The sequence below is a fragment of the Lagenorhynchus albirostris genome, chromosome 1, assembly GCF_949774975.1.
Source record: "Lagenorhynchus albirostris chromosome 1, mLagAlb1.1, whole genome shotgun sequence".
In the NCBI taxonomy this organism is placed as follows: Eukaryota; Metazoa; Chordata; class Mammalia; order Artiodactyla; family Delphinidae; genus Lagenorhynchus; species Lagenorhynchus albirostris.
Window position 1 is genome coordinate 128,814,236 of NC_083095.1, and position 27,921 is coordinate 128,842,156.

Below are 27,921 nucleotides of genomic sequence, written 5' to 3' on the forward strand. Positions count from 1 at the left end.
CTTCTTCAAGTCTTCTATTTCTTTTTGATCTGTCTAGATATTCCATCCATTATTGAAAGTAGGGTATTAAAGTCTCCAACTATTATTGTAGAACTATTTCTCCCTTCAGTTCTGTCAGTTTTTCCTTCATATATTTTGGGTGTTAAGTGCATATATGTTTATAATTTTTATGTGTTCTTGATGAATTGACCCTTTTATCAATATAAAATGTCCTTCTATGTCTCTTGCATGTCTCCTGTGACAATTTGTTATATAACATCTCTTTTGGTTACCATGTGCTTTGAATATCTTTTTCCTTCCTTTCAATTTCAATCTATTTGTGTCTTTTAATTTTGTAGAAAGCATATAGTTGAATCATTTTATTAAAATCCATTCTGCTAATATCTGTCTTTTAGTTGGAGAATTTAATCTATCAGGTCCTAATGAGAAAGGTCTTACTTCAGTCATTTTGCTATTTTTTCTACTTGTATATCTTCTTTGTTCATCAATTCCTCCATTACTTTCTTCTTTTGTGTTTGATTTTTTAGTGTAACATTTTAATTCCCTTCTCATTCCTTTTACTCTGTATTTTGTAGGTTTTTTTTTAGTTGTTACCCTGAGGATTACAATTAACATCTTAATGTATAATATTTTAGTTTGCATTAATACCAACTTAGTTGCAATAATATACAAACACTTTGCTCTTACATAGCTCCACTCCCCTCTATGTTGCTGTTATCACAAATTTCATCCTTATACATTGTGTGGACATTAACATAGATTTATAGTTATTATTTTATGCATTTGTCTATTAAATCTTATAGGAAAAAAGAGGAGTTACCAACCAAAAATACAGTAACACCAGCTTCTATATTTATCTGTGTAATTACCTTTTCCAGTATTCTTTATTTCTTCATGTGACTTTGAGTTATTGTCTAGGGTCCTTTCATTTCAATCTAAAGGACTTTTAGCATTTCTTAAAGGGCAGGTGTACTAGCAATGAACTCTCACAGTTTTTGTTTATCTAGAAATGTCTTAATTTCTCCCTGAGTTTTGAAGTACAGTTTTGCTGGATATAGAATTCTTGGTTAACAGGTTTTTTTTTTTTTCTTTCAACACTTTAGGTGTGTCATCCCACTGCCTTCTGCCTTGCTTGGTTTTTGATTAGAAATTGGCTGTTACTCTTATTGAGAATTCCTTTTACAAGACTAGTCATTTCTCTCTTGTTGCTTTCAGGAATCTCTCTTTGTCTTTGTCTTTCCACAGTTTGAGGTGATTGTTTAGGGTCCTCTCAGGTCTTTTCTGAGCATAAGTGTGGACATAAGTGTTGCCCTCTAGAGTCCCTGGAATACACAGGAGCTTCTCAAAGTCCCTCTTTCCCTAAGTATCTTCTTCCCCAGGCTTTTGTTTCTCAGTCTTTTTGGTCTGTCTATGTTTGCCCATGTGGCAGCAGCTAAATATGTTTTTGCCTTTAAATAATTTTGAGGGCTTCCCTGGTGGTGCAGTGTTTAAGAATCCGCCTGCCAATGCAGGGACAGATTGCTTCGTATTTGAGCCATGCCTTTCTTACATAATTTCTTTTTATCTGGGGTTTCTGATGGCCTGTTTTGTTGTGTTGTTTTTGTTTGTTTAACAAAGAAGTTTGTGCTGCCTTTACCACATTCCAATTTCTTTGAATTTCTTTTTTTGTCTTTTGAATGGAATCCACTCTTGTTGAAGCTTTCTATGTCCCTGGCCTAATTTAGTCTCATTATTTCCTTTTGGACCATTGTTTACAGTTTATTATTTTACATCATATTACTAGTAGCCTTTGCTTTTTACTTGGATTATTTGTCTTTTTCATATCCTCAAGTACTTCTATCCTCTCAACTTCTAGATGGTAGAATTCCTCTGAGTTTGGTCCTGGGCCCTCTTTTCACTCTCTGCTTCCCCCCTAAGCAATATCATATATTTCTTTGACTTTAAATGTCATTTATATTTTGAAGATACCAATATGTATTATCTCTTTTTTTATGGTTTACCCATTTGGATTGTGTTTAAGGGAAAAAATCTTTTACTACATTGAGATTATAAAAATATTCTCCCATTTTGTCTTCCTAAAGGTTTAAAATTTTGCCTATCATATTTTAATCTTTATTACACTTGGAATTGATTTTTAAATTTGAGGCTGATGTTAAATTTGTTTTTCCTCTTAGGAATAACCAGTTGCCCCAGTGTTATTTATTGAGTATTCTTTCCTTTTCCCACTGAACTGCAATGCCCCTCTGACTGTTTTATTGGCAGTGGGAGGAGTAGGTAGTAGGGTACTTTTGCAGGTCTTCAATTAATGCCTCTTCCTCACTTCTCATTCCCATCTTCCATCATATCTCTGTTCTTTCCTTTCCAAAGTTCTACTGGGCAGCTTGGCTGTCATCTTTGTTCTTGTCTCCAGTTCATATTCAAAGCTATGGCTTCCTTTGTCCTTCTTCCTCACTCAAAATTCTTCACCTTCCAGCTTCCAGAAATTTGTTGAAACTTCTTGCTGAAGATTGTCTCCCCCTTTCCTTTTTACTTGTTATTGTGTGTGTATAACATTTAAATTACTTTAAGGGCCTTAGACGGAGAGGTTTCAAACACATGTGCTCATTCTGTCTACTTTTTTATCTGAAAGCACAAAGTGAAACATTTTAAATATTAGAAGCTACATTCTCTGTAAGTCTTTAAAAATATAATTAAATTTCATCTCTTGGGAATGATATAAGCCTGGCTCTCTCTGAAGGTAGAAAGCTAGTCAGAGGGCCGCAAAGTCTCTTCCTTAGGGTTCCAATTTGTTTTTTAATACTTCATAAAATTTTCCATTTTCAACAATCCCATTTATAGTCTTTAGTATTTCATAATGCCAAAAAAGTGGCTAATTCTTGTGTTACAATGTCTGTGACCTTTGGCTTGTGGGTGTGTAACTAAACGCCTGGAAATAAGTATCCATGAAAAGATTACAGGCACATAAAGAGAAGAAATTCTGTAAAACTTTGGTATATCCCATTAATGATTTCACTGTTCACTGTACTTGGGACATATCTGTAGTAAAGTGACATACTACAGGTTTCTTTCCCTTGCCAGAAATGGGAAAATACTTGGTGTAATGTTTTCTTTGCTTACATTGGATGCATGCAATGAAGCTGGTTTATTTTTGGTCATTTCCTGTCTATGAACACTGTGGTATTTTAGCCAACACTACTGTAATAAAATATAATGCATAAAATGAATTTCCACACCTATGAATGTTGTAATAGAAGTTCATAAAATATGTTATTATAGGAATCAACACCACTTATTCACTGGGAAAAGAAACTTATGAAATATTTTAAGTCTTTCTGTTCTAGCCTCTTATAGAATGCATAAAGATTTTTTTAAAAACCTGTAGTCCTCTGAAATATTGTCTTTTTTATCCATATAGGCATTTAAGAGTATATTTTCCATTTAGCCTGGCTTCCAGGGACTCATGACTGTGTTGCATTAAGTTAATCACCCTGTCTTAGTGTCCTCTACTAATCAAGAATGCATGGAATAGTTTTCTGATTAATTCTTATATAAAGATTGAGTTGGATAAATGAACATTTGGACTTGGAATTAACCAGTAAAGATCTTGAAGAGAATTCCTATTTGATGGCAAACTGCCTACTGTTATATAAATAATACTTGAGTAGGGAAATATACATGGAAATGTATTGGGCTTCATGGAGAAACAAATTTTAAAGCATTGATCCTCCATAGAGGAATACCACATTTCTTAGAGCATAAATTTAAACTAGACAGGGGTAAAACCTAGACCAGGTGACTCCATCACTTAGTCTAAAACATTTGAATAACACTTGAATCCTCCCTCACCTTCCTTCTCGACAATCACTAAGTCCTATTTTATGATCTCTTAAATACCTGGTATATCTGTGTTCTCTTCTTTTATTAATAATTATCACTAAAATGTATTGAACTAAACACGGAGTATTGTTTAGAATATGATTTCTAGTCTTAATAACAACTCTGAAAAAATATGTATTATGATCAGCATTTTACATACAAGGAAACTGAAACTGCAAAGAAATTAAACAACTTGCTCCAAAAGTCATCTGCTTATCACTGACAGATCTGGGGTTTGAACTAAGCTCTATCTGATTTTCTTGCCAATGCCTTTTCTACTGCATGATACCCTCTTTTTTGTTATGCCCTTATGTGGTCTAGTTGACACTATTGCACTGGTCCTCCTACTAATCTCTCTCCATTCAGTCTCTCCCTGCTGCATCCTCCACAAAGTTCACCAATTTATTATCTGTCTCAAGTAAGTCCTTGAGGGCAGGGAACATATCTTATTCATCTTTTTATCCCCAGCACCAGAACCTAGCTCCATGCATGGCACATTGGAGATGCTTAAAAACTTGCATTGAATATGGTTCTGTTATTTTTTATTTAAAAATCTTTTTCTGCTCCTCAACCTTATGGGATAAAATCTGACTTTTCAGCTTCTACTCCCCCATATGTTTAAGTGTTTAATTTCTATGTTTCAGTGTTCCATACATATTGAAATTGTTCTTAACTGAATATGTTATATATAATTAGGCTTCTGTGCCTTTATTTATTCTATTTTTCTTACCTAAAGTGTGCTTCCTCCTTCTACTTCTGATGAAATTCTACTGTTCATCTTTCAAGGACCAGTTCAAATACTACCTCCTTTTTTTTTTTTTTAAGGGCTTCAAATGCTTGGCTTTATTTATTTATTTATTTTTGGCTGTGTTGGGTCTTCATTTCTGTGCGAGGGCTTTCTCTAGTTGTGGCAAGCGGGGGCCACTCTTCATCGCGGTGTGCGGGCCTCTCATTGTCGCGGCCTCTCTTGTTGCGGAGCACAGGCTCCAGACGCGCAGGCTCAGTAGTTGTGGCTCACGGGCCTAGTTGCTCTGCAGCATGTGGGATCTTCCCAGACCAGGGCTTGAACCTGTGTCCCCTGCATTAGCAGGCAGATTCTCAACCACTGCGCCACCAGGGAAGCCCCAAATACTACCTCCTTTTGAAACCTAACTTCTCCCCACTAGAAGAATTAATTGTTCTTCCTCTGCATTTCCATAGCATATTGCTTAAATATTCATTATATGACAATAAACATAAATATTATATTAGGATTAATGTATACATTTATCTTGCTTTCCACCCTCCATCCAGATTGGGAGCTCTTTAAGGACAAATAAGTATTAATTTATGTTTTTATCCCCAAAGCCTACCACAATATCTGACACATAATAGGCTCTCCAGATTAACCTATTTGTTTAATGAGGTTGAGGTCATTTCAGTTTAGAAATTATACCCATGTGTTTATTAATTTAACTGCAGAGTATGATTAGAGCAGTTATATTTCTGGGAACATAGCCCAGTAAAAGTGAAGAGAGTTTTGATATATTTAAAAACTTGCACATGATTTCTATACTGATTGTTCTTATCAATTCAGATGAGTTGGTTGCCTGTGACAGAATTCTTAGGACAGTGCCCTGTGGGCTTTTAGCAAATGTTTGGTGAATAAGTGAATGAGGGAGCAAATGAAATAATATGTATGTATGTTTGACTAAAAAGATGTGGACATATCTATTAAGCACACAGGGAAAACTGGAAAGACAATCCCCAACATATAAACATGGGGAACAAACTTCCTAAGTTATATTTTATGGAAATCAGAGCACACCTTCCCTGAGGAACAGATTCCTCTATTCCATATTGGCCAGAGTTTGAGGCTAACCTCAAGCCTCGTTCAGAAAATAACTGAAATGGGTTTGGTCTTGTATGACCTATTTAATAGGTGCTTTGTTTCCTATCTACAGCCCAGCAAACTTGCCATTTGTTGTTACTGAATGTCCATGGGAGGTCTATAAAAGTTAGAAATTACCTCTGCTTTGTTTTATAACTATACAACTGTTTTGCTGAGGCTAGGTTTGTTTATTTCACTTATTTTCCTAACAGTTTGCTTGACAAACCTTTAAAGAAAATAAATAATCCTTTTCTAATAATAGACATTTCATATTGTAGTTTATATTCTTAAACCTTTAATCATATGGGAAAAAGGTAACAAGACACTTCCAAATAGATGATATAAAACAACACAACTTCTCAAAGGATTTATTCATGTTTTTGGCGCATAGCTGTGATTCAACTTCTTTTGTTGCATGTCATGACCATCAGGCATCACTACATCAACTAGCAAACCTTTTTCTTGCCTTGACTTTACTTCTTCATTATTGGTCTTTGCCTCATCTGCAGAAACCTTCTTACTAACCCTTAGCCCGTGACTATGTCACTGACTTGTCCCTTTGCTCAAACCACAGTTTATGATTGGAGCACCCTTCTTAAGAGTCAATAGATACTCATAAAAAACTTCATAATTGTGTCATTAATTCTTTGAAGAAATATTTATTGAGCACAACCTGTGCTAGGGAACTGTGCTAGGTGCTGGATCTACTATAGTGAATGTGACAAAGTGTGAGCCCTCAAGGATCACAATGTTTAGTAAGAGAGACAGACAAGGAAACAGGTAATTGCAGTGCAGTGTGGTTAAGTGCTGTAATAGTGGTATATATTCTTTTCATTAAGCCCTCTTTATTTCAGTGGCATTGAAATGTAACTCCTATCCTTTATCCTATTCTAGAAATGATTATATGCTTTACATAGCTCAACACAAAGTTATCACACAAAGCACAATCGAAGGAACTCTTAATTCTCATCTTATTTTTGTTCTATATTATCAGCCATTACATTTATAGGATTATCATCTAAGATTATTCACACACCACTGCTCATTGAATGTTTGATTATTGTCATATAATAATCATTGTCTTGAGCACTAGTCTGGCAGAAATCAGTCCTTTTATATTTTCTCAGTTGCATATTCACTTAGAGTTGACTGATGTCATTACCCAGCTTCTTATTGTGTCAAAAATGTGTTACATGTTAACTGGTGCCTATGAAATAAGTATAGAAAGTCTAGTAAAGCATGATAAACCAACAGGGTGATGGTTTGTCAGTCTTACTCCCAGCATCGGCATTATAAAACTTTTGTTGAAGATCTTTAATAATGCAGTCATTTACATTGTGAAAGGCCCATTGTGAAAAGCTCATAGATTCCAGAGCCCCAAAGCTGAAAAAATATAGTCAAAATTGTAAACACATAATTATGCTTGAGTATGAGAAGTAGTGTATTGGAAGAGTGTACAAAATTCCATAGGAGCACAAAGGAGAGCAAAGCACTAATATATTTAGTAAGGGCAAATAAATACTGTCTGAGAGCAGAATTCCAGAACGAAAACCCATAGAACAAAAACCAAGCATCGACTGAGTTTTGAGATTGGGTAAAACAAATAGTTATGTCTCTATTCACAAAGTAGAAAATTTGAATTGGATCAAGCTATTTCTTTTCTTCTTCAAAGAGCTATCATTTAGGAAACCTTTTATAAAACATGTGGCTCTAACTGAAAATAATAACAATGATCATATTCAGTAGATATGTGAAGTTATTTTGTATCTGTATGTGTGTGTGTGTGTGTGTATATATATATATATATATACACACACACACACACACACACACACACACATAGAGTCAGTAGTGGATTTTTTTATCATTTCTTATTTCAAAATGGGGAGGAAATCTTCATGGATTTTACTGCTTATAACTGTAATATATATACACTTGCAAAATTTCAAACAACATTGAAATATTCAAAAATAGAAAGTCAAAGTTACCCTTTAATCCAGCTTCTGAGAGAGAAATTATTCTTAGCAGTTATTATATAAATTCCCAAGTGTTTTATAAACGTAGTTTTATATTACATGGTTCTTACTATAGAAATATTATTTTGTAAAATACAGTTTTTTTTCAGCCAGACAGTGGAATACTTCATAGATTAGGAAAACCTATTTGTTTTCACATGCAAAGATATCTATGATATATTAAATGGATTGTTTTAAAACTATATAGAATATCAGTTATCTTTCATTGATATAAATAATTTGGGTTTAAAAGTGGTATTTTTGTTGTTCACATGTGGCTCTTTTTGAATTAAAGTACATGACTAGAAGAATACAAAACTTGTAGATATTCTATTGAAAATTAATCTTTGGTGCTCTGGGTTTAATTACTGAAATGAAAAAAAGTGAATATAAAATTTCAAATACCTTTCCAACAGGTCTTTATAATCTGTTATTTACTTTGCATGATAAGACTTTCATTTAAAATTATATGTTGGGTTTTCCAGGTCTCTGGACTCAGGACTCACCAGTGCTTTACAAGGTCTATCTGTCACAGACACACACCTTGTCGAAGTGGATGGAGACACACTTTCCTTGTATGGCTCAGGAGCGCTGGAATGTCTGGATCGGAATTGGAGCGTGCAAACAGCAGGAATGGTGACAACAGTGTCCTTCACTTTCATAGAATTTGATGAAATCGTCCAAGTGCTTCCCAAATTGAAGATTAAGTTTCCTAATTCTTTGGTAAACATTTTCTTTTAGTTGTATGTTTGAATTCTTCTCAGTCATGACTTTTATATTCAGGCCAAAGACCTGTTTTACCTTTTATTTCTGCAGTTTCTATCTGGCAGGGAGACTAAGTTCTTGTGTTGATTTTCTGAATCTGGGATTTAAATTAGTATTCATAAATGGCCTTGCAGTCTTCTGTAAATATTGGAAATTATCTCTCTAGAAAATGCTTCTTTATGGAGTATAACGGGCTAATGTAATTTTATTCAAATTATATATTTCTACTTTGTAAAACTTTCAACAGGACCTCACCCAACTGTATATTATATATTCATTTATTGTACCTGGTATTAATGGGACATATATATTTACGTATAATTTTTACAGTAGTCCCCTAACAACACTTAAAATAACTTTAATGGCTCATTAAAATTACTTTGAGGGGGCTTCCCTGGTGGCGCAGTGGTTGAGAGTCCGCCTGCTGATGCAGGGGACACGGGTTCGCGCCCCGGTCCAGGAGGATCCCATGTGCCGAGGAGCGGCTGGGCCCGTGAGCCATGGCCGCTGAGCCTGTGCGTCCGGAGCCTGTGCTCCGCAACGGGAGAGGCCACAGCGGTGAGAGGCCCGCGTACTGCAAAAAAAAAAAAAAAAAAAAAAATTACTTTGAGAAATTAGCCCTTTCCAATTATAGTATTATTGTACTATTTATTAGTGTGAATTTGCAGAAACTGTGATTTCCATGAATTCTTTCCTGAGTTTTTATTATCATTGTGTTTTTCTCTGTCAGCCAAGTGATTTCCCTCACCTACCCTTTATTAAGTGTTTTTTTTTTCTTTTGTTATATCATCCTCCCTAAAGAAGATAGAAGTGGAGATAGTATGTTTAGAAAAGATCATCCAAATTCACAGACAGAACACTTATATTAGCATTTTGGTTTTAGTGATTTTATTTTCTGGTAGCCAGTTTAAGTAGCCTACATAGTAATTAGCAAGATAAAAGTAATAATGGTTAACTAGTTCTTCTCAGAAGCTCTGTGTGAGCCCTGCATTTATAAAATTCTGAAATTTTTACTTCTGATCTTTCCTTTGTAGATTTCATCTCAGTGTAAAGCATATAAAATCATTGTAATACCTGGAAGAGTCTGAATTATTGTGTATTTATATAATTTTTAAGACTCTTAGGTTGTTAATAAATAGGGGGATGTCCTTTGCAGAAGGGAAATCACTTTGAATCCAATATTGGATGGATTAATATATTCCATCAATAATTTTGCATTAGGTGGATTAAAGTTTATATAAGTTTAATACATTCAGTTGGTTTAATGTAATTGGAAACATATTAGCTAAGCGTAAAGTTTACATTTATTTGGGGAATGATCAGTGAAGCTTTAATGTTAATGTTTTAAGATGGTTAAACTCAATATTCACCTCTTTGTTTGTTTTATTATTGTAGCACCTTAAATTCAAGGAAACAAATCTTGTAATGCTGCAGCAATTTAATGCACTAGCAGAACTCCGTCGAGTTGACCAGCTGACAGTTGATCCTCAAGGAAATCCAGTTGTCAATTTTACACTCTGGAAATATTATGTTCTGTTTAGACTGAGCCATTTTAATATGCAGAAAATAAATGGAACAGAGGTAAGCTAAACACGAAGTCAACTGTAGAATTAAAATATTCATTTTTAGGGGCTTCCCTGGTGGCGCAGTGGTTGAGAGTCCGCCTGCCGATGCAGGGGACACAGGTTTATGCCCCAGTCCGGGAGGATCCCACATGCCGTGGAGCGGCTGGGCCCGTGAGCCATGGCCGCTGGGCCTGCGTGTCCAGAGCCTGTGCCCCGCAACAGGAGAGGCCACAACAGTGAGAGGCCCGCGTACTGCAAAAAAAAAAAAAAAAAAAATTCCTTTTTAGGGGAAGTATCATAAAAATGGCCAGGAATTTATGTATAAAACCATGATAGAACTTTTGAGAAATAATGTTGTTCTAAAAAAAAAATCTTGACATTTAAAATGTTGAAAAGCTAAAACTATTTTATCTAAAAACTTCTAAGGTACTAGACAATTTTGAAAATAAAATAGTAACCAGATCATGGTGAATAGTAAATACTTTTTTGATAGTTTGTAAGTATCAGAGAAGTAAAGTGTTGGTAGGATAATAGTTTAAAATAAAAAAAAAACCCACTTCTGTAAGTAATGTGATCTTTGTATTTTTCAGAGTGCTTTACAGACTGTCTGACATGCAGAATGGTATGGGGAAGTGATACTAAATGTCAATTAATAAGGATTGTGGTAGGGGAAGGGAAGAATAACATGGAAAAAAAAGAATGTACATAGGGAAAGAAGAGTGATTTTAAAAAGAAGAGATGAGAAGGAGAAATAAGCAAGGAGGAAAGATAAAAGAAGATAAAGATGAGTGAAAAAGGAAGTAAAACAACCATAAGTCCATAAACGTCTGGACTGCTTTGTTAATAGTTTGTAGCAGATGCTTTTGGAATATCTGCATTGTGCCTGGAGCCTGAATAACTGGAAAATTATTAGTAAAGAGTTATTTTTCAGATTGATTCTGCTAAGCTTGTCTCAGGGTTAATCCCCCAGCTATCCAAAGATCACGTTGTCTTTAAATATTACTTTGGAAGAAAAGAGAGAAACTATGCTTCTTCCTCTACTGTGGAATTCCAGAACTGAATTTAAATAATCCTCTAAAGGAAAAAATCTCTAATATGCTGTTAGTATTATTGTGATTATCTCTTAAAATTCAGACCTCCTTATTGTAAGATGAACTATAATCAACTTTGCTAGCATGGTGGTAATAGCAACTGTATTTCCCTGCAGCTGATACACTGTAAGTAACTCTAGCCTAAAATTCCAAAACTACAGCATACCATTAGGGAGACTGGAGGTCTCTGGGTCATTGTACAAAAGCCATGTGAAATTTGTATCAACCATGGTAGGCCCATGACCACAATATCAGCCATCTGTTGAAGATGCAGGACAAACCTGGGACCTTCAGATGACTATTAATTTCTCCAGCTAGTTCTCAAGAGATTTGTTTCAGCTTTATGTACCCTCTTGGTACTTCCCCAGGGAGGCTGCAAGTCACTGGTCAGATCTAATAATTAATTCCAAAAGTTTCCAAAGCTAGCCTACACTGGAAGTAGAATAGTTATTTTTGCTATGGGTGAGTAATTCTCCCTCATTAATGGCCAAATCGTTATCTCAATTAACCCTAAATAGTGTATTTACCCAAATATGGATCACTACTGGAGATGTAATAATTATTATAAAACCTTGAGATAGGAAGTAATAGTATAATATAATTGTATAAAATAGAGAAGAATGAGAGAGAACCAATGTAATTTATTCTGATTTAAAGTTCCGAAAATATCAATGCCAGGGATATTTGACCCTTTAATAAAAACCTAAAATAATACTGCTTATCTCATCCTTGACAATATATAAAAATGTTATACTATATTTCTACTTTTCTTTGTATAAGAGAGAATGATATTGCTTGAGGAGACTTAAATTGAATTATGAGCATCAAGAGGAAAAATGGAGTAGTGCCCAGCACTGGCCACTAGGTGACTATATTAGACCAAACAACTTAGTTGTCAGCTGAAGGACGGATTTCAGGGAGCAGCAGCCTCATTAACTATGAAAGTCTAGGGAAGGGAAGGGAAAGAGTCACTCTGCACTGATTCATGTGTATAAGATGCTTGTGAATTATGGATTTAGTTTCCAGAAATTCCTGTGTAGTGTATTATAGCTAGTGTAAAGAATAAAGTTTTTAAAAATGCAAAATTTAACTATACCAGGGTTTCTCAACCTCAAATGCTCTGTTGAGATTTTGGATCAGATAATTCTTTATAGTGGGAACTGTCCTGTGCATTGTAGGACATTTAACGGCATCCCTGGCTTCCACCCACTAGATGCTAGTAACACCCCTCCACCAGGTGCGATAAACCAAAATCATCTCCAGACATTGCCAAATGTTCCCTAGGGGCCAAAATGGCCCCTGATTGGGAACCACTGCATTATATTGAGAATCTAATAGTATTTAAAATGCAAGCAACCTAACTTTATATTAAAAAATATGCCCAGATATTAATACAAGTCCTGCTTTTAGTAGTTTCTTGGTTAACATAGGAAGGAGCCCTCATGGGAGATATATCTGTGACAGATTATTCCTTGTGGGGAGAAAGGCGGACAAAATTTCAGAACGAATAGGAGTGCCTTTCCTAATCCAATGTTCATTCCTTCAGAAGGGGACAAAATTATCCTTTTAGGAACAAGGTATGAACAACACCTTGTCTTACCTTTGACACATTATTAAAGTCAATCTATTCCATTGACACTTGAGATTTTTCCCCCTAAATCATTCTACTCAAAGAAGCTATAGGATTTTTTTTAAAAATTCATTAAGAATTTAAGGTGTCTCAAGTATTATCCTTAGGAACCATGGCTTCTAAATCAGAGCTAACTCCTCACTTCCCAGCCATCATCCATCACCATGGGCCACATTTGTATCAATACATCTTCATTTTAATCAAGTGCAAGGAAGAAAGAGAAATATCAATGAGAACTCACTCTCCTCTTACAGCCCAGGAGAATGTATTTTTCTGGACTAAAAGAAAATATTTAATCTGGAAATTTCTATGGAATTACGTTAGTTATGAAGCTAAGAGGCAATGTCATTTTTGACCCTTCTCCTTCATATCTCTTCAGGTGACGCAAAATGATATGATAATGGCTGAAAGGCTCTTTGGAATCCTAGCACATGTAGCATCTTCTGAATTACCCCAGTACCATCTGATTTCAATTCTGGGTGATGCCAGGTAAACTTTAATTTCTATAGTTTTTATAGAAGTACTGTTGCACTAGAAAAAGAAATATATTCCACACACCTCTTAATTGTGCTATTTATTCATCCCACAGACATCCTAAATTTGTTTTGTGTCTGGCCCTCTCCAAAGTGTTGGAGGTATAAAGATGAATAAGGCAAAGTTCTTGCTCTTGTGTGGCTTATAAGCTAATAAATTAACTTACTAGCTTATAAGCTAATAAGTTAAAGACATTTCAGATGCTATAAGAGAGGGCTGTAGGAGCATAGGAGACACTACACTTTGGAAAAACATTGGTGAAGGCTTCACAAAGGAGGTAACATTTTTCTAGTTCTTCAGGAATACATAGGAGTTTTTTCAGGTACAGGGTATGAGGGAAAGAGATCTGCAAAGGCACAAGGAATTGTAAATAGTTCAATATAATTGGAGCATAGGATGATTGCGAATTGTGATAGGAGATGAAGGTAGAAAGACTGATTGTGATCTGATTTTGAAGAGCCCAGAAATCCATGAAAAACAAAACTGAATACTGTGCTTTGTAATTAATTAAGCACAACAATCTGTGATTAGATTCATGTTCTAGAAAGGCTGCCATTTAAGAGGACAGAGGTGGAAGGAATGGAGACCAATCAAGAGGCTAGTCTGTAGTCCAGGAGAGAGATTATAAGGGTCTGAACTAAGACAGTGAGAATTGAGAAGAGGATAATTTGAAAAATACTTCGAAGGCGTGTACCTGACAGAAAACACTGACTGACAGAATGTGGCATAGATAGAAGGAGAAAAGTAAAAGATGGTGTGTTAGTCATGATTCAGTTATAGATAATTCACTCTGGCTAGAGTAAGGAGAAAACAGTCGATATATAAGAAATTAATTATCTACAGAATCATTGGAAGGAATAGGGAAGCCGTCTCTAGGCTGGGCCTGGAAAGGATCTCAGAATGATACACAGAACCAGTCCACCAAGGAAACGGCTACCTTTGCTATAGTCTGGGAGCTGGGTGATCAGGGGGCTTGTCCTGACCTCGACCTCCAGGATCATACCACTTGTTACTTTGAGGATCAGGAACTTCCCCATTCCCCTCCCCAAAACTTGGCTCCAGAGCCATGCTACCCTACTATAATCTATACCAACAAAATGGGTATCCTGTGTGCTTACTTCCCCACTTAGTTCGGTTCTGATTGCATTGGTGTGAGGAGAAAAGGAGCAGAGTTGTCTCTAAGAAATTATAACCAAAACCAATCTTCAGGTAAATTTGCAGCCTGAGTTTATAATACATGCATAGTTTAAAATAATTTCAAAAAAAATAATAATAATTTCAAAATTTAAACATTACTATCTCTAGATACCAGGTAAAAACAAATGCACCTTCTGTCTGGAGGAAGTTACTCTCATCCTATCTCAGATAATCCCCATGGATAATTTTTAAGGACAATGACCAACACACAATGAGAAGAATTTTTTTTAAATAGCCAAGCACACAAGGAAATAAGGCACCATGTATAAGAACTAGCAGGAAAAAAATAGACCACAGAAACAGACCCACAAATACTTTAGATTTGGCATTATCACTTATAGATTATAAAATGACTGTGCCTAATATATCAATATTTCATGGTATAAAAAACAAGGTTGAAAATATCTGGAGAAAACAGGAAATTTTAAAAAAGTGATCTATCAGATTTGAAGGGAAACTAAAGGAACTTCTATAAATGAAAAATATAATAAGCATAATTATTAAAGCTTAATTAAGAGGTTTAACAACCAATTAGACACACCTGAAAAGAGAATCAGTAAACTGGGAAATAAACTAGAGAAGATTTTGCAAAATGCAGAACAAAGAAATATGGAAAAATGGTTAAGAAATTTGAAGATGGAGTGACTTAGAAGATTTAACATATGTTTGGAGTTTCAAAAAGACACAATAGAGAGCATGGGATAGAGATAACAGCAAAGAATTTTTTCAGAATTGATAAAATACACTAATCTACACATTAAATAAACTCATCCATTCCAAATTTGTTAAATTAAAAGAAATCTACACCTAGTCACATCACAGAACACTGACTATAAAGTAAAAATTTTTCAACAACCAGGAAAAGAGAGGTTATCTTCAAAGGAGTGCACATCAACAGTTGACTTCATAACAGCAACAGTGGAAGCCAGAAGACAGGGTAATGAATGTGTTCAATATACTGAAGTAAATTAATTGCCAAGCTAGAATTCCATACAGGCAAAAAGTCTTTTAAGAATGAAGGTGAAAGGGACTCCCTTGGTGTCACAGTGATTAAGAATCCGTCTGCCAATGCAAGAGACACGGGTTCAAGCCCTGGTCTGGGAAGATCCCACATGCCGCGGAGCAACTAAGCCCATGCGTCACAACTACTGAGTCTGCTCTCTAGAGCCCATGAGCCACAACTACTGAGCCCTCGTGTCACAACTACTGAAACCTGCGCTCCTAGCGACCGTGCTCCGCAACAAGAGAAGCGCACTGCACCGAAGAGTAGCCACTGCTCACGGCAAGTAGAGAAAGCCCACGCATGGCAACAAAGACCCAACACAGCCAAAAAAAACCAATTTTTAATAAATAAATTAAAATAAAAACCTTAAAAAAATGAATGAAGGTGAAATAAAGACATTTTAAAACAAAATAATAAAAACAAAACTTAAGAGATTTCCCATCAGTATTCCTGCAGTAAATGATAAAGCCTATAATTAAGGCAGAAAGAAACTGATCCCAGATAGAAATTCTGAGGTGCAGGAAGAGCTAAAGAGCAAGGAAAGTATTAAATTTGTGGGATAAAACTAAATGAACATTGACTATATAAAACAACAATAATAGTATTGTGAGATTTTAAAATGTAGAATTAAAATACACTACAATAGTAGTATATATATTGGGAGGGGTAGATGGAATTATAGTTTTCTAGGTCCTTGTATTATCTAGGATGAAGATATAGTAATTAAGTTTAAATGTTAGTAAGTTAAGAGTGCATGTTGTAATTTCTTTGGTAACCAGAGAATAAAAGAGTGTATAGCTTCCAAACTAGTAAGGTCAGGGCAGGGGTGAGAAGTGGGGAGAAGAAAAAAAGGAAAAGAAACATAGAATATTTGGTCAAAAAGAAAGAAAATAAAATGTTAGATTTAACCTAAATACTAGTATATCAGCAATTAAACTTGTACCAAGACTCAGTGACTTAAAAACAAGAAACATTTTCCCACTGAGTCTATAGGTTAGCTGGGTGCTTCTTCTATAGACTTCTCAGCTCCGGACCTCATGCATCTGCAGTCACCTGAGGGTTGGATAGGCAGCTCTGCAGATCTTCCCTAAGCTCTCTCACTTTTGGGGAGTCTGAGAAGTTGTAAGCTGGTCTATAAAGACCTTACTTAGGACAACTTGTTTCTGCTCCACATGGTCTTTCATATACCAGAAATCTTCCTGGGCTTGTTTTCACGGCAAAGGCAGGGTTTGAAGAGAGCGCAGAAACATGCAAGGCCCCTTGAAGCCTAGGCTAAGAACTGGTACACCATGATTTCCCACATTCTATTGGTCACAGTCACAGAGCAAGATTTAAGAGGCTCGGAGGTATACTTACCTAACTGAAATAATATTGTAAAGGGCATGGATTCAAGGGAGCCATTAATTATGACCGAATCTACCTCAGTGATAAAATGCAGATGTACTAATTGTTCTGGTTAAAAGTCAAAGATTGTCAGACTCAATTTAAAAAAAAAGGAAGTTCAACTGTATGTTGTTGAAAAGAGACACATCTGAAACATAAGGTTACATAAAGTTTGAAAGTAAAAAAGTGGTAAAAGATAAACAACATCAATACTAACCAAATAAAAACAAAGTAGCCATTGAGGACTAAATAAACTAAGGGTAAAAGCAATACTAGAAATAAAGAGGATCATTTCAAGTGATAACAGGTTCAGTTCGCCAGAAATATCAATTTGCTAATTTAATTTGTCTGCAACCTATAAGCTTAGCCTTAAAAACTTATAAACCAAAAATTGACATTACTGCAAGCCCACAGCTGCAGTGGGAAGTTTTAATATACCTCTGATTAATTAATAGAAAAAGGATGTAAAATACTTGAACAACATGATTAACAAACTTGACTTAGCCATTTAGAGAACATTACCCAGAACAACTGCAGAACACAAATGCTTTTCAAGCATTACTATCCAGAAAGCAGATGTCAACAGATTCCAAAGGATTTACATGGACTATGCTCTCCATTCAAAATGCAATTAAACTTTAACTCAGTTACAAACGTTAGCTAGGAAATCCCCATGTATTTGGAAATTAATGCATTTCTAAATAAACTACAAGTTAAAGACAATTTTATAATGTAATTTTGAAACGACCTTGAACTGAAATGTAATAAAAAAATACATTTCAAAACTTGTGAGATCAAGTTACCGTGGTGCTAAATGGAAATATTTTAGCCCTGAAATGTGTACCTTAGGAAAGAATAAAGACTGAAAAATGAATGAGCTAAACATTTACCTAAGGAAGTTAGGAAAACAATAGCAAAATAATCCTGAAGCAAGTTAAAGAAAAGAAATAATGACATTAAAAACATAATTAATGAAAAATTGATTATTTGAAAAGACTAATAAAAGTGATGGATAATTTGTATATTGCTTTTGTAATTAAAAATCAATAAAATAAATGCAGATAAATACCTATATGTTACTTCTTCTTTTTAAGAGTGAGAAAATTATGCTACTGAAATATCCAGTAAAAGGGACTGATTATGTAAATTGATCTACATCACAATTGAACTTTATTCATTCATTAAAATATTAATTTTAATAACATAGAAAATGCTTATTATATACCATTAAGCAAAAACAGTATACAAAACTGGATGTTTAGTATGATTTTTTTTTTACATCTTTATTGGAGTATAATTGCTTTACAATTATGATCTTAACTTTTCACAAAAATTTATAGAAAAAGCCTGCAAAGAAATATGTCTAATGTGAACAGTGTTAATGATTTACATAGATTTATATGCTATAGACTTATGGGTGATTTTACTCTATTTTTTTATACTTTTCAAAATGCGTACCCCTTATAATTTCTAAAACAGTTGTGTTATACTCTTAAATTGGGAAAAGGAAGACATTTTAAAAAGATATATTCCTTTTCTGCTCCCAATCTTCAGTTCACAGTTCATAGTAAAGTATTTATATCACTTCCCTGAGAGACACGCTAAGTGGTAGAAACCAGAAAGTGACCTTCATGAAGGATGAGTTGCAGTCCTCTGGAATTCTAGGCTTATGGGTCTGCAAGTGATGCTATGAGCACTGTTTCTGTTCTTCATAATCAAACGAAGCTTCCTGTTTCATTATTTACCTCCTAATAAGATCTTACCCTGATATGATAACAGTTAGAGGTTTTCGGATTTTTTGTGTTTTGTTTTTACCTAAACTTAAACCAGTATTCCATTCCATTTCTTTTATATATATATAAATTTATTTATTTTATTTATTCATTTTTGGCTGCATTGGGTCTTCTTTGCTGCACACGGGCTTTCTCTAGTTGTGGTGAGCGGGGGCTACTCTTCATTGCAGTGCGTGTGCTTCTCATTGTGGTGGCTTCTCTTTATGTGGAGCATGGGCTCTAGGCACATGGGCTTCAGTAGTTGTGGCACACAGGCTCAGTAGTTGTGACCCACGGGCTCTAGAGCTCAGGCTCAGTAGTTATGGTGCACGGGCTTTGTTGCTCCGCAGCATATGGGATCTTCCCAGACCAGACATCGAACCCATGTCCCCTGCATTGGCAGGCGGATTCTTAACCACTGCGGCACCAGGGGAGTCCCTCCATTCCATTTCTAGCTATGGGCAATACTACTGAGCTGCATAATAGAATTATGAACTGTTTGTGTGATTTATAAGATGTGTAACTAACATGTTTTATGGGATATAAAGACTTTGAAAGTTTGGTCTACTACATGTGTAATTAGGGTTGGTCCTCTGTGATTCTTTAAGTTTTATTATTTTTTTTAGAGTTTTTTCACTTTAGAAATGCTTGAGACATGTTTTTGTTGATGATTGGTAGTTGTGAAATAAAAGAATTTGAGTTGTATAGCTTAATTAGTAGAGAGATTGGGGTAGTGAACTGACTTAAAAAAACTCAAACTCATAAAACAGATATTCAAAAAAGCATATGCTACCCTCTAAAGTCAACAAAAACTGGACATATTTTCACAAATCACATAAGTAACTCTCTAAATCTCTTTACTGTCTTTCTACAGGAAGAAGCAATTCCGGTATCTTCTAGAAACGAAAGGGAAAAAACCTGGTATTGTCAATGAAGAAAATAATGATAGCAAGAGACTTGTGGGAGAAAGCACAAATCGTGCTACACTAAATTATACCACAAGAGACTTTTATAATGAAAAGCTAGAGGTAAAACTGTCATTATCTTTGGAAGCTATTGTCTGGATAAATCCCAAATGGCTTGAGACTTGGGAGTTGTACGTTTCTCTCCTAATCAGTTAGGATAACCTTTTTTTGTTCTGGAATGTTAGCCAGCCTTATATACAGAGCTGGGGACAGTAGGCACCAACGCATTGGGGAGTAGTAGAACCCATAGTTTCAATATATTTAAGCAGAAAAAAAAAATGTTCAAAAGAAGTAGGTACCAAAAATCTAGACCAAAGTAGGTCCAGATCTCTCTGAATTAAGAAAAGTGATATAGGCTTGCTCTGAGTACTTAACTAGCCTGTGCCGGACTGGCAGAGGACACAGCAGAACCTCCGTTTCTGTTCTCTTTGCCTAGGTCCTTGATGTTTTAATTCACTATTTTATTCTCCTACACCATTACCTTCTGTGTTCTTAGTCACATAATTTTAACCTATTCTGTTTCCACTGTAGCTATTTAGACAGAAAAGCTGGAACCAATTCTTTATTCCTTTATGTATTTAGAAATTTACTGAGGGAATATTGTGTTAGGGTGCTGCAGAACTACACAGAAGAAAACCATGCAGTGCCTGCCTTGATGGAACTCAGAGAAAGCTGAAGAAACAAGTCATCTAAATAACAATAGAAAGTTAAGATTCTACAAGAGATTTTGAGGGGACTAAGTGGTGTGTGTATATATATATATATGGTGTGGGTATATATACATATACACAAAATGGCCAAACATTTTTCAAATGTTTTATAACAGCTGTGAGATTCTTTATTCAAACCATATTGTAGCTGGAAACTCAGTATTTCAAAAGAAAGCAAAACAGCGGAGCTGTTCTTGTTGTAGATGGAGTTCAGAGCTTTATTTGATTGGATCTTCTATTCTTTTCCTTTCCCTCACCTCACCCCCAGTCCTGAAGCATCTTTTCTGGAACCCATAGGGCTCTAAGGATTATAGCTTGAAAAATACTTGAGAACTCAGTGCAACAGTATTTTTATAGCATCCTGAAAAATGTTCAGATTCTGCTTTAAATTTTTCTGGTGAAGAAAGGTTGCTGCTTCCTGAGGTAGCTGCATATCACTGAACAACTCTTAACAGTGAAGAAATTCTTACCCATGTTAAGCTGAAATCTGCCTCCTAATAACTTTCAGTTAGTGATCCTAGTACTATTGCCTTATGTAGAAAAGAGAACAAGTCTTTCTTACGAAAACTCTTCAAATACTTGAAGTCAGTTCCTTGAAGTCCTCTCTATAGTCATACTTTCATTCATTCAAAAATCATTTGTTGAGCACTGATCGCACATAATACTTGGGCTGTAAGAAGTCACTGTGCTTATCCTCATGGATCTCACATTCTAATGGGGGTGATAGACATGTGCAGGGACAAATGTAAATCACTACATCAAGAGAGTAGAAGAGGGATAGCTTATCTTGGTCAAGAGAGGCTTTCTAGAGAAGAAGCTTCCTGAAATCTTAAAGGATAAAATATAGCTATATGATAAAGGGAAAAGGGCATTTCTAGGAAATAGCACAGTATGAATAAAAGACATGGAAGCATAAATTAGATAAGGAGAGGGCCAGGAACTTTAAGCAGTTCACTGTTGTTGAAGCACAGAGACTGAGGTAGATGGTGTTAGAAGATGAGACTGGGAAGGTAGTAAGAGGGGAAAGAGATTGAATTTAATCCCTTGGCAAATAGGAGCTTCCTGATGTTGCGAAGAGGGAAAATAAAAGCCAAGCTGGCAGGATTATGAGTCCTGTCTTCCTGAAAGCAGTCAGTTCTAGGAGTCAAAAATTAATACTGATTTCAATAAAGGACATTTAGAAAAATATCAAAGAGCTGCTTGCAAAACAAGAACAGTTTCATAGAGAAATCTACCAACTCTTTAAGGAACAGACAATTCCAATAATTCTTGAATTGTTCAAGAGTATTAAAAAAGAGGAAAACTTTTTCACTTTTTAAAGTCAGACAGTGTAACATTGAATTCAAACCTTCCAGGACTGCACAGAAAAAGAAAAGCCAGACCAAATACCTAAGAATATTGATGATGCAAAAATCCTTAAAAAATTATATCAAGCAAAATACAGCAGAACATTAAATGAATAATGAAACATTACAGCCAAGTATGGTTTAGTCTAGGAATGTGAGAAATATTCGATATCAGTAAATTATTAATAGATCTAAGGTAAAAATTTGTGATTATTTCTATAGATATTCAAAAGGCATTTCATACAATTCAACATCTGTCCTTAATTTTTTCAACTCAATAAATAGGATAATTAGAAATTGGATAGATAGCTGTAGTAATTAAGGCAGTATAGGAATAGATACATAGACCCATGGACGAAATAGCCAGAACTATCCCACGTATATAGGAAAACTTTATACAGATAGCAGGTATTGCAGACTAGTACAGACAGACTATCTAATAAATGCTACTGAGGAAATGGAATATCAAATCAGAAATAAATACAGACCCCCTACTGCACACCACACAAGAAAAATTAACTCCATATCAAATAACCCAAGTATGAAAAGCAAAACTTTAAAGTTCTCATTTAAAAAACAGATGAAACTATGACCTTGATTGGGTAGGCTATGATTTTCTAAAATCTCAAAGGCACAAACTAGAGGGGAAAAATTTGATAAATTTGGCAGTAGAAGTCATTTTTAGTCAAAACAGGGATAGTTTCAGTGGAGTCATATAAGCAGAGTCCTGATGAAAGTGGTTTGAGCAGTAAATAAGCAATCAAGAGGTAAAGACAGCGAACGCTGACTACTGTTTTGAGACATATCAAAGGGAAAAGAAAAAACCTGAAGCCACATAACATTATAGAAAGAATACTACACCATTAGGAGACCTGGATTTGAGCCCATGATTCCACCACTTATTTATTGCCTGAAAGACCTTGCCCATGTCCCTTAATCACTTTCTATCGACTCACAACCTGGCATTCACCACTTCTTAAAAAATATTTAAATCACTGCAACACAAAGTGCTCATTGTCTCTCCTCTGTATATCCTGAGTTGTTAAAGGAATTACTTGAAGTAATTTTCTCACAAATCAGGGTAAGCAGACCCTTTCGTTATACATATGACATGTATAATTCTGTTGCTTGGTAGTTGTTCATTCAACCTCCTGACTCATTCTAAAAATGATTTAAGGGGCTTCCCTGGTGGTGCAGTGGTTGAGAATCTGCCTGCTAATGCAGGGGACACGGGTTCGAGCCCTGGTCTGGGAGGATCTCACATGCCACGGAGCAACTAGGCCCGTGAGCCACAACTACTGAGCCTGCGCGTCTGGGGCCTGTGCTCCACAACAAGAGAGGCCGCGACAGTGAGAGGCCCGTGCACCGCGATGAAGAGTGGCCCCCGCTTGCCACAACTAGAGAAAGCCCTCGCACAGAAACGAAGACCCAACACAGCAAAAATAAATAAATAAATTAACTCCTACCCCCAACATCTTAAAAAAAAAAAAAAGATTTAAGATGGACGGAGAGCTGAAAGGGACTTTAAAGAATCCAGTCATGTTCTTAGACAGGTAAGGAAAACTGGAAACTTAGGTGAACTACTGAGGCTCATATGGTGAGATCCTGACTGAACTGCCTCTAGAACTCAGACCTTCTGATTCCTGACCTTGGCTTCCTTCACAGTATATCATGCTATTTCCTGAAGTCTTCTTGACCACCCTAGCACAAAGGGCTCTCTCTTCTTTGAGCAATGATTGTATTTGCCATCTAAACATCTCATTCAGCACTTATTTACTGTTTCATTTCTTTCAGTTAAGCTTTTAACATTTGTAGGCCATTGTTAATCCCTGAATGGTGAGTGATTACATAGAGAAATCTTATATGTCATAGGAAAATTTCCAAAATATGCCTCTGTTAGAGGAAGTTAGTGACACTTGGGACTCACCATTAATTTATATTAATTAATCAAGAATCTAAAACATATTTCGTTGTTTTATAAATTGTAAAAATTTAGAAAAGGAAGAGAAATAGAAAAAAGGAGCAAAAAATACTCATTGTCTCAATACCCAAAGACAATCTTAATGACACTTCAGTATATTTTTTTATTAATTTTCTATATATTTTTGTAACTTTTAAATGAAAATTTCAAACATACAACAAAGTTGAAAGAATTTTACAGTAAACACCCAATACCCAAACCTAAATTCTACTCTTAGTATTGTACTGTACAGTGTACTTGCTTTGTCACTTATCTATGCATTTACCCATCCTCTATCCATTAACAGTCCACCTTATTTTTAAAATTTATTTTAAAGTAATTGCACACATTACCACACCTCTCCCTAAATAATTCAGCATGCAGATCATTAGAGTTCAGTATTTCATATAGTTTCTTATTTTGAGGTAAAATTTATATACAATGAAATGTAAATCTTAGGAGTACAGTTGCTAAGTTTTGACAAATACATACACTTATGTAACCCAACCTCTATCAAAATTTCATTTTGTATTTTTCTTTTTCCACTTAACATTATAATGTAAGCATTTTCCTTGTGATTACAAATCTCTGTAGTGTGATTTTAATGGCAACATTTGTTGATATTTTAAATTTAACTATTTTAAAATTATTTTGGTGTTTTGATTTGAGTTGGAGGTTTCAGTATATCCTTTTCCAAGTAGTTAAACCTATTGACTCATTGACATTTATTATTTCTTTCTTCCTCCATTTATGTGAATGGCTTCTTCTATAATTCTGATTATCTGATCTATTCCATTGATTTTTTTCCATATATATTATGACACTTTCCATCATCATGCCTAGACACTCAAAGTATCAACAGCCGAAATAAATGTTGAACTTTTGCATTAATCAAAATGGCTTTGTTTCAGCCTCTAGGATGATATCGAGGCCCAGTGCCCCAGTAGCCTCGGGCCCAAAACTTCCTCTGTTGTGTTTTGAGCCCAGGTTTTTCATTTGCAGACTGCCAGACCCAGAAGTTGAGTGGGAACACTGTCTCTTCTGAAGGCCAAGTTCTGGGTCCCAGGCTTGTATATATGTCCTCTTCCTCCTCCTTGTACACTTTTCCCCAACTTTGTCTAAATGGTCTTGGCCACATAAGTCAGTGTAATGCATCACTACATGCTTTCCTAAAATACAGAGTGAATTCAGAGTATGGATATTTCAAATATGTATATGGATATTAACTGACCTCATACTAATTAAGAGTGTCAGCCTCAGTGCCCTGATATATTTACTACTAGAAGTCATGAATCTATGCATTCAGTTAATTTGTGCGAAGTAAACTACTTTCACTGAGAAAGCAGAAAGTCTATCAATGAAGAAATAGTTGTTACGATCCAGTGATTCCAATAAAGAAACACTTTTCTTAACTGTAGTTTAAAAGCTTTATTTCCCCCCACAATTAGCAAATGGGTTTCATATTAGTTCACTTGGAAGTTTTCTTCCTACAGCTGCCAGGAAATTCATTTTTAACAGAGCTGTCCCACGGAGGTGGGAGTGGACTGGAGAGAAGTGAGTTCCCAGTTGCTGTCTTTACTCAAGCAGAGCTCTGTGTCCAGAGTGTCTAGGAAAGTCTTCCTGCTATGAGGGGTGGGGGTCAGAATAGATTATTTCAAGTTTCTCTGGTTCAGGTAATTGTTGCTTTGGTTTTGGGATTAATTATGATTGATTGTAAAATGTTCTTTTTTTTAACAGGAAATAAAGGAAAAAAAGAAATTCTGCAAGATGTACATCGAGGATCTTGTGAAGGAAGCCACAGAAATCAACATGAAAAATGAGGCTTTGCAGAAGCTTTGGCCACAGATATTCATTGAGCTTGTTAGGGACGCAGTCATGGAGATCCGCAATAAAAATTCCTATATGAAGCTTTGCCTACAGCAGATAACTGACCAAAAATAGAAATGGCTTTTAGTTACAGTTGATTTTTGCAGTTTTATGTTTTTGAAGGTTGAAAATATGCAGGTTAAACATGTTAAAACAGCAACAACGCTATCCTACAAATTAGAAAGACTAGCGTCAAAGCATTATTGCCTACTGTTCTTGTAGTTAAAGGTTAGGAAGAAAAGAAGGAAAGAGAGGGAAAGGGAGGAGTCATTTCCTGTGTATGTTGACCAAGCAATCTTTGGGAACTAAGCAGTCTTTAGAGATAGCCTGGGCCTTGAATGGGCCCCGCATCTTCAGCTCTTGCTTTTGACTGGTGCCCCTGCTATAGCCCAAAGCACGTAGTGTTTGCTCATGGTTCAGCATGAGTTGCTTCTATCTACTTTCAGCTGATAATTTTTAGTTACTTGCCTCTTTATTTTATGTCATTATTTCAAAGCCAAAAATATGTTCTTTTTTATGAGTGAAGAATAAACTTATTAATAAATTAGTTTAAAAGAAAATGTGTTTGCCTCCTTAATCCGGTCAGAATTGTCATATTTATTATGTTTCTCTTTAGCTGAGTGGGAGCCCTTCTCTTCACTTATATGGGAAGAGGCCTCATTATTCTAAGGATGCATCCTCAGGACACCAAAGGGGGTCCTGGGGGGTCACTATAGGCAGAAGATATGAAAATGAGTCAAAACTGGAGCAGGAAGAAAATGCTTTTTCTTAGGAGATCCTGAGTGTATGTAAAATGTGGTGACTAATCATTAAGTCTGCTTCTCTGAATGGTGTTTCTTTCTGTTGTTAGCTATTCTAAGGCTCTTTTTTTAGGTAGGCATGTATACCTGTACCTCAAAATTATTCGGGATTTATGAGTGAAAGTTTCTAATTTTTCTAATTCCAGTTGAAGGTCAAACAGGTAAATAAGATGTAAGCCAGGTGTTGTCATACTTCCTGCTGGTGAGGAGGGTGTTTGGAGCCCATTACCATAGCCAGAAGTGATACAACTTTAGAAACACAATCTTACAGGCCAATAACTAGGAATTCTCCTATTTGCTCACATTTTACCAGGCAACCCTATCACAGCAGGACCACCAGGATGTGGGAAAACGAGAACAGAAGTTACGGGACAACAAAGTCCTACGGAAATGCTCGGAAGGAAGTGAGGTAAGTTGCCTTTGCAGTTCTAAGAAAGGCCTACATCCTTAAGAGCTCGTGGTCACCCTCCCCCAAGAAGGAGTGCTGAAGTTTAGGAGGTTAGCATGATGTTTCAGAACGTAGCCTTTTAAGTCTCACGGTCCTGAGTTTGCATCTCAGCACTTCAGCTCCCAGTTTAGTGACCCATCTGCACCTCAATTTCCTCATAATAGTACCTACCTCATAAGATTGTCCTGAGGATCAAATGAGATAATGCATTTAAAGCATTTATCATAATGCCTGGCGCAAAGCGACCACCCAGTAAAAGAAGCTGTTCTTCTTCTAGAAACAGTTCGAACCACAGAGTTGGTGCCCCAGGACAGGAAGAACTCAGTGTCTGCTGATAATCCTCTGTCTCTAAATTGAAACTTACGGACCATCTCTCATCTGTCTGGTAAAGGGTGATCTCTCCCGGGGTCTCTGTCTTATTTGGTAGAGAAATGAGACCTACCTTGAGGGTGATGTTGAGATGAGAAATAAGAATATCTTGTTCGTGGGCTTCTAGGAAATAGGAGAGGCAAGAACATGTGACTCCTCAGGCATGTGGGGAATGGTTGCTCGCTCAAGGCCAGGCAGGTGAATGCCTGGCTGTTTCAGAAATGACCTGTCTGGCTTCCTGAATGCTGCCTCTCTTCCCCTAACCCTCCCACCCCTGATGCTAAAGAGACTTGACCCTCACATTCACATGAATTCTTGGCCCTCTGCAATCCTCCTGGGTATTTAAGGAACCGAAGGTCAGCGCACGCTGACTTGGCAGAAAGCCTACACGCACTGCACTGCTGCCTCTGCCCAGACCACCTGCTTCTGGCCTTCTTGTTCCTGAAACCAAACCTCCTTAATGCCCAAGCTTTAGTCACTTGTCTCTCATCCCTTTGTACCTGAGCCCCCTCTTGACTACCCCCACTGCCTCATACCGATTGATTTACTACTTGAATCCTTATTTTGCCTGGTCCCAAACTCCCACTGGCTGTGTCCTCCCATATAATTCTTATCCCTTGCGGCTAAGCTTCTTCCCAACCCATGCTTGCTGGAGTTGCTGGGTGAGAATTACGCCTAGATGAAAGGACAAGGGGACCTGGGTCTACTGTGGCTGGAATCAACTGAGGGCCCTATGTTGCTACTGGTGATCCCTGG

At 36.1% G+C, this 27,921-nt stretch overlaps 1 protein-coding gene across 3 annotated transcripts in view; it reads left to right on the forward strand.

Annotated features, from left to right (window-relative positions):
* Nucleotides 1–26,068, forward strand: part of LRRC49 (leucine rich repeat containing 49) — a 127,995-nt gene extending 101,927 nt beyond the window's left edge. For all 3 annotated transcript variants that reach the window (XM_060169836.1, XM_060169845.1, XM_060169855.1), the window contains 5 exons: nucleotides 8,247–8,484; nucleotides 9,922–10,107; nucleotides 13,192–13,301; nucleotides 19,576–19,729; nucleotides 25,420–26,068. In XM_060169836.1, coding sequence (XP_060025819.1) covers nucleotides 8,247–8,484; nucleotides 9,922–10,107; nucleotides 13,192–13,301; nucleotides 19,576–19,729; nucleotides 25,420–25,623 — 892 coding nt within the window. In that variant the 3' untranslated portion in view covers nucleotides 25,624–26,068. The remainder of the gene's footprint in view (nucleotides 1–8,246; nucleotides 8,485–9,921; nucleotides 10,108–13,191; nucleotides 13,302–19,575; nucleotides 19,730–25,419) is intronic.
* The last annotated feature ends 1,853 nt before the right edge of the window (nucleotides 26,069–27,921 follow it).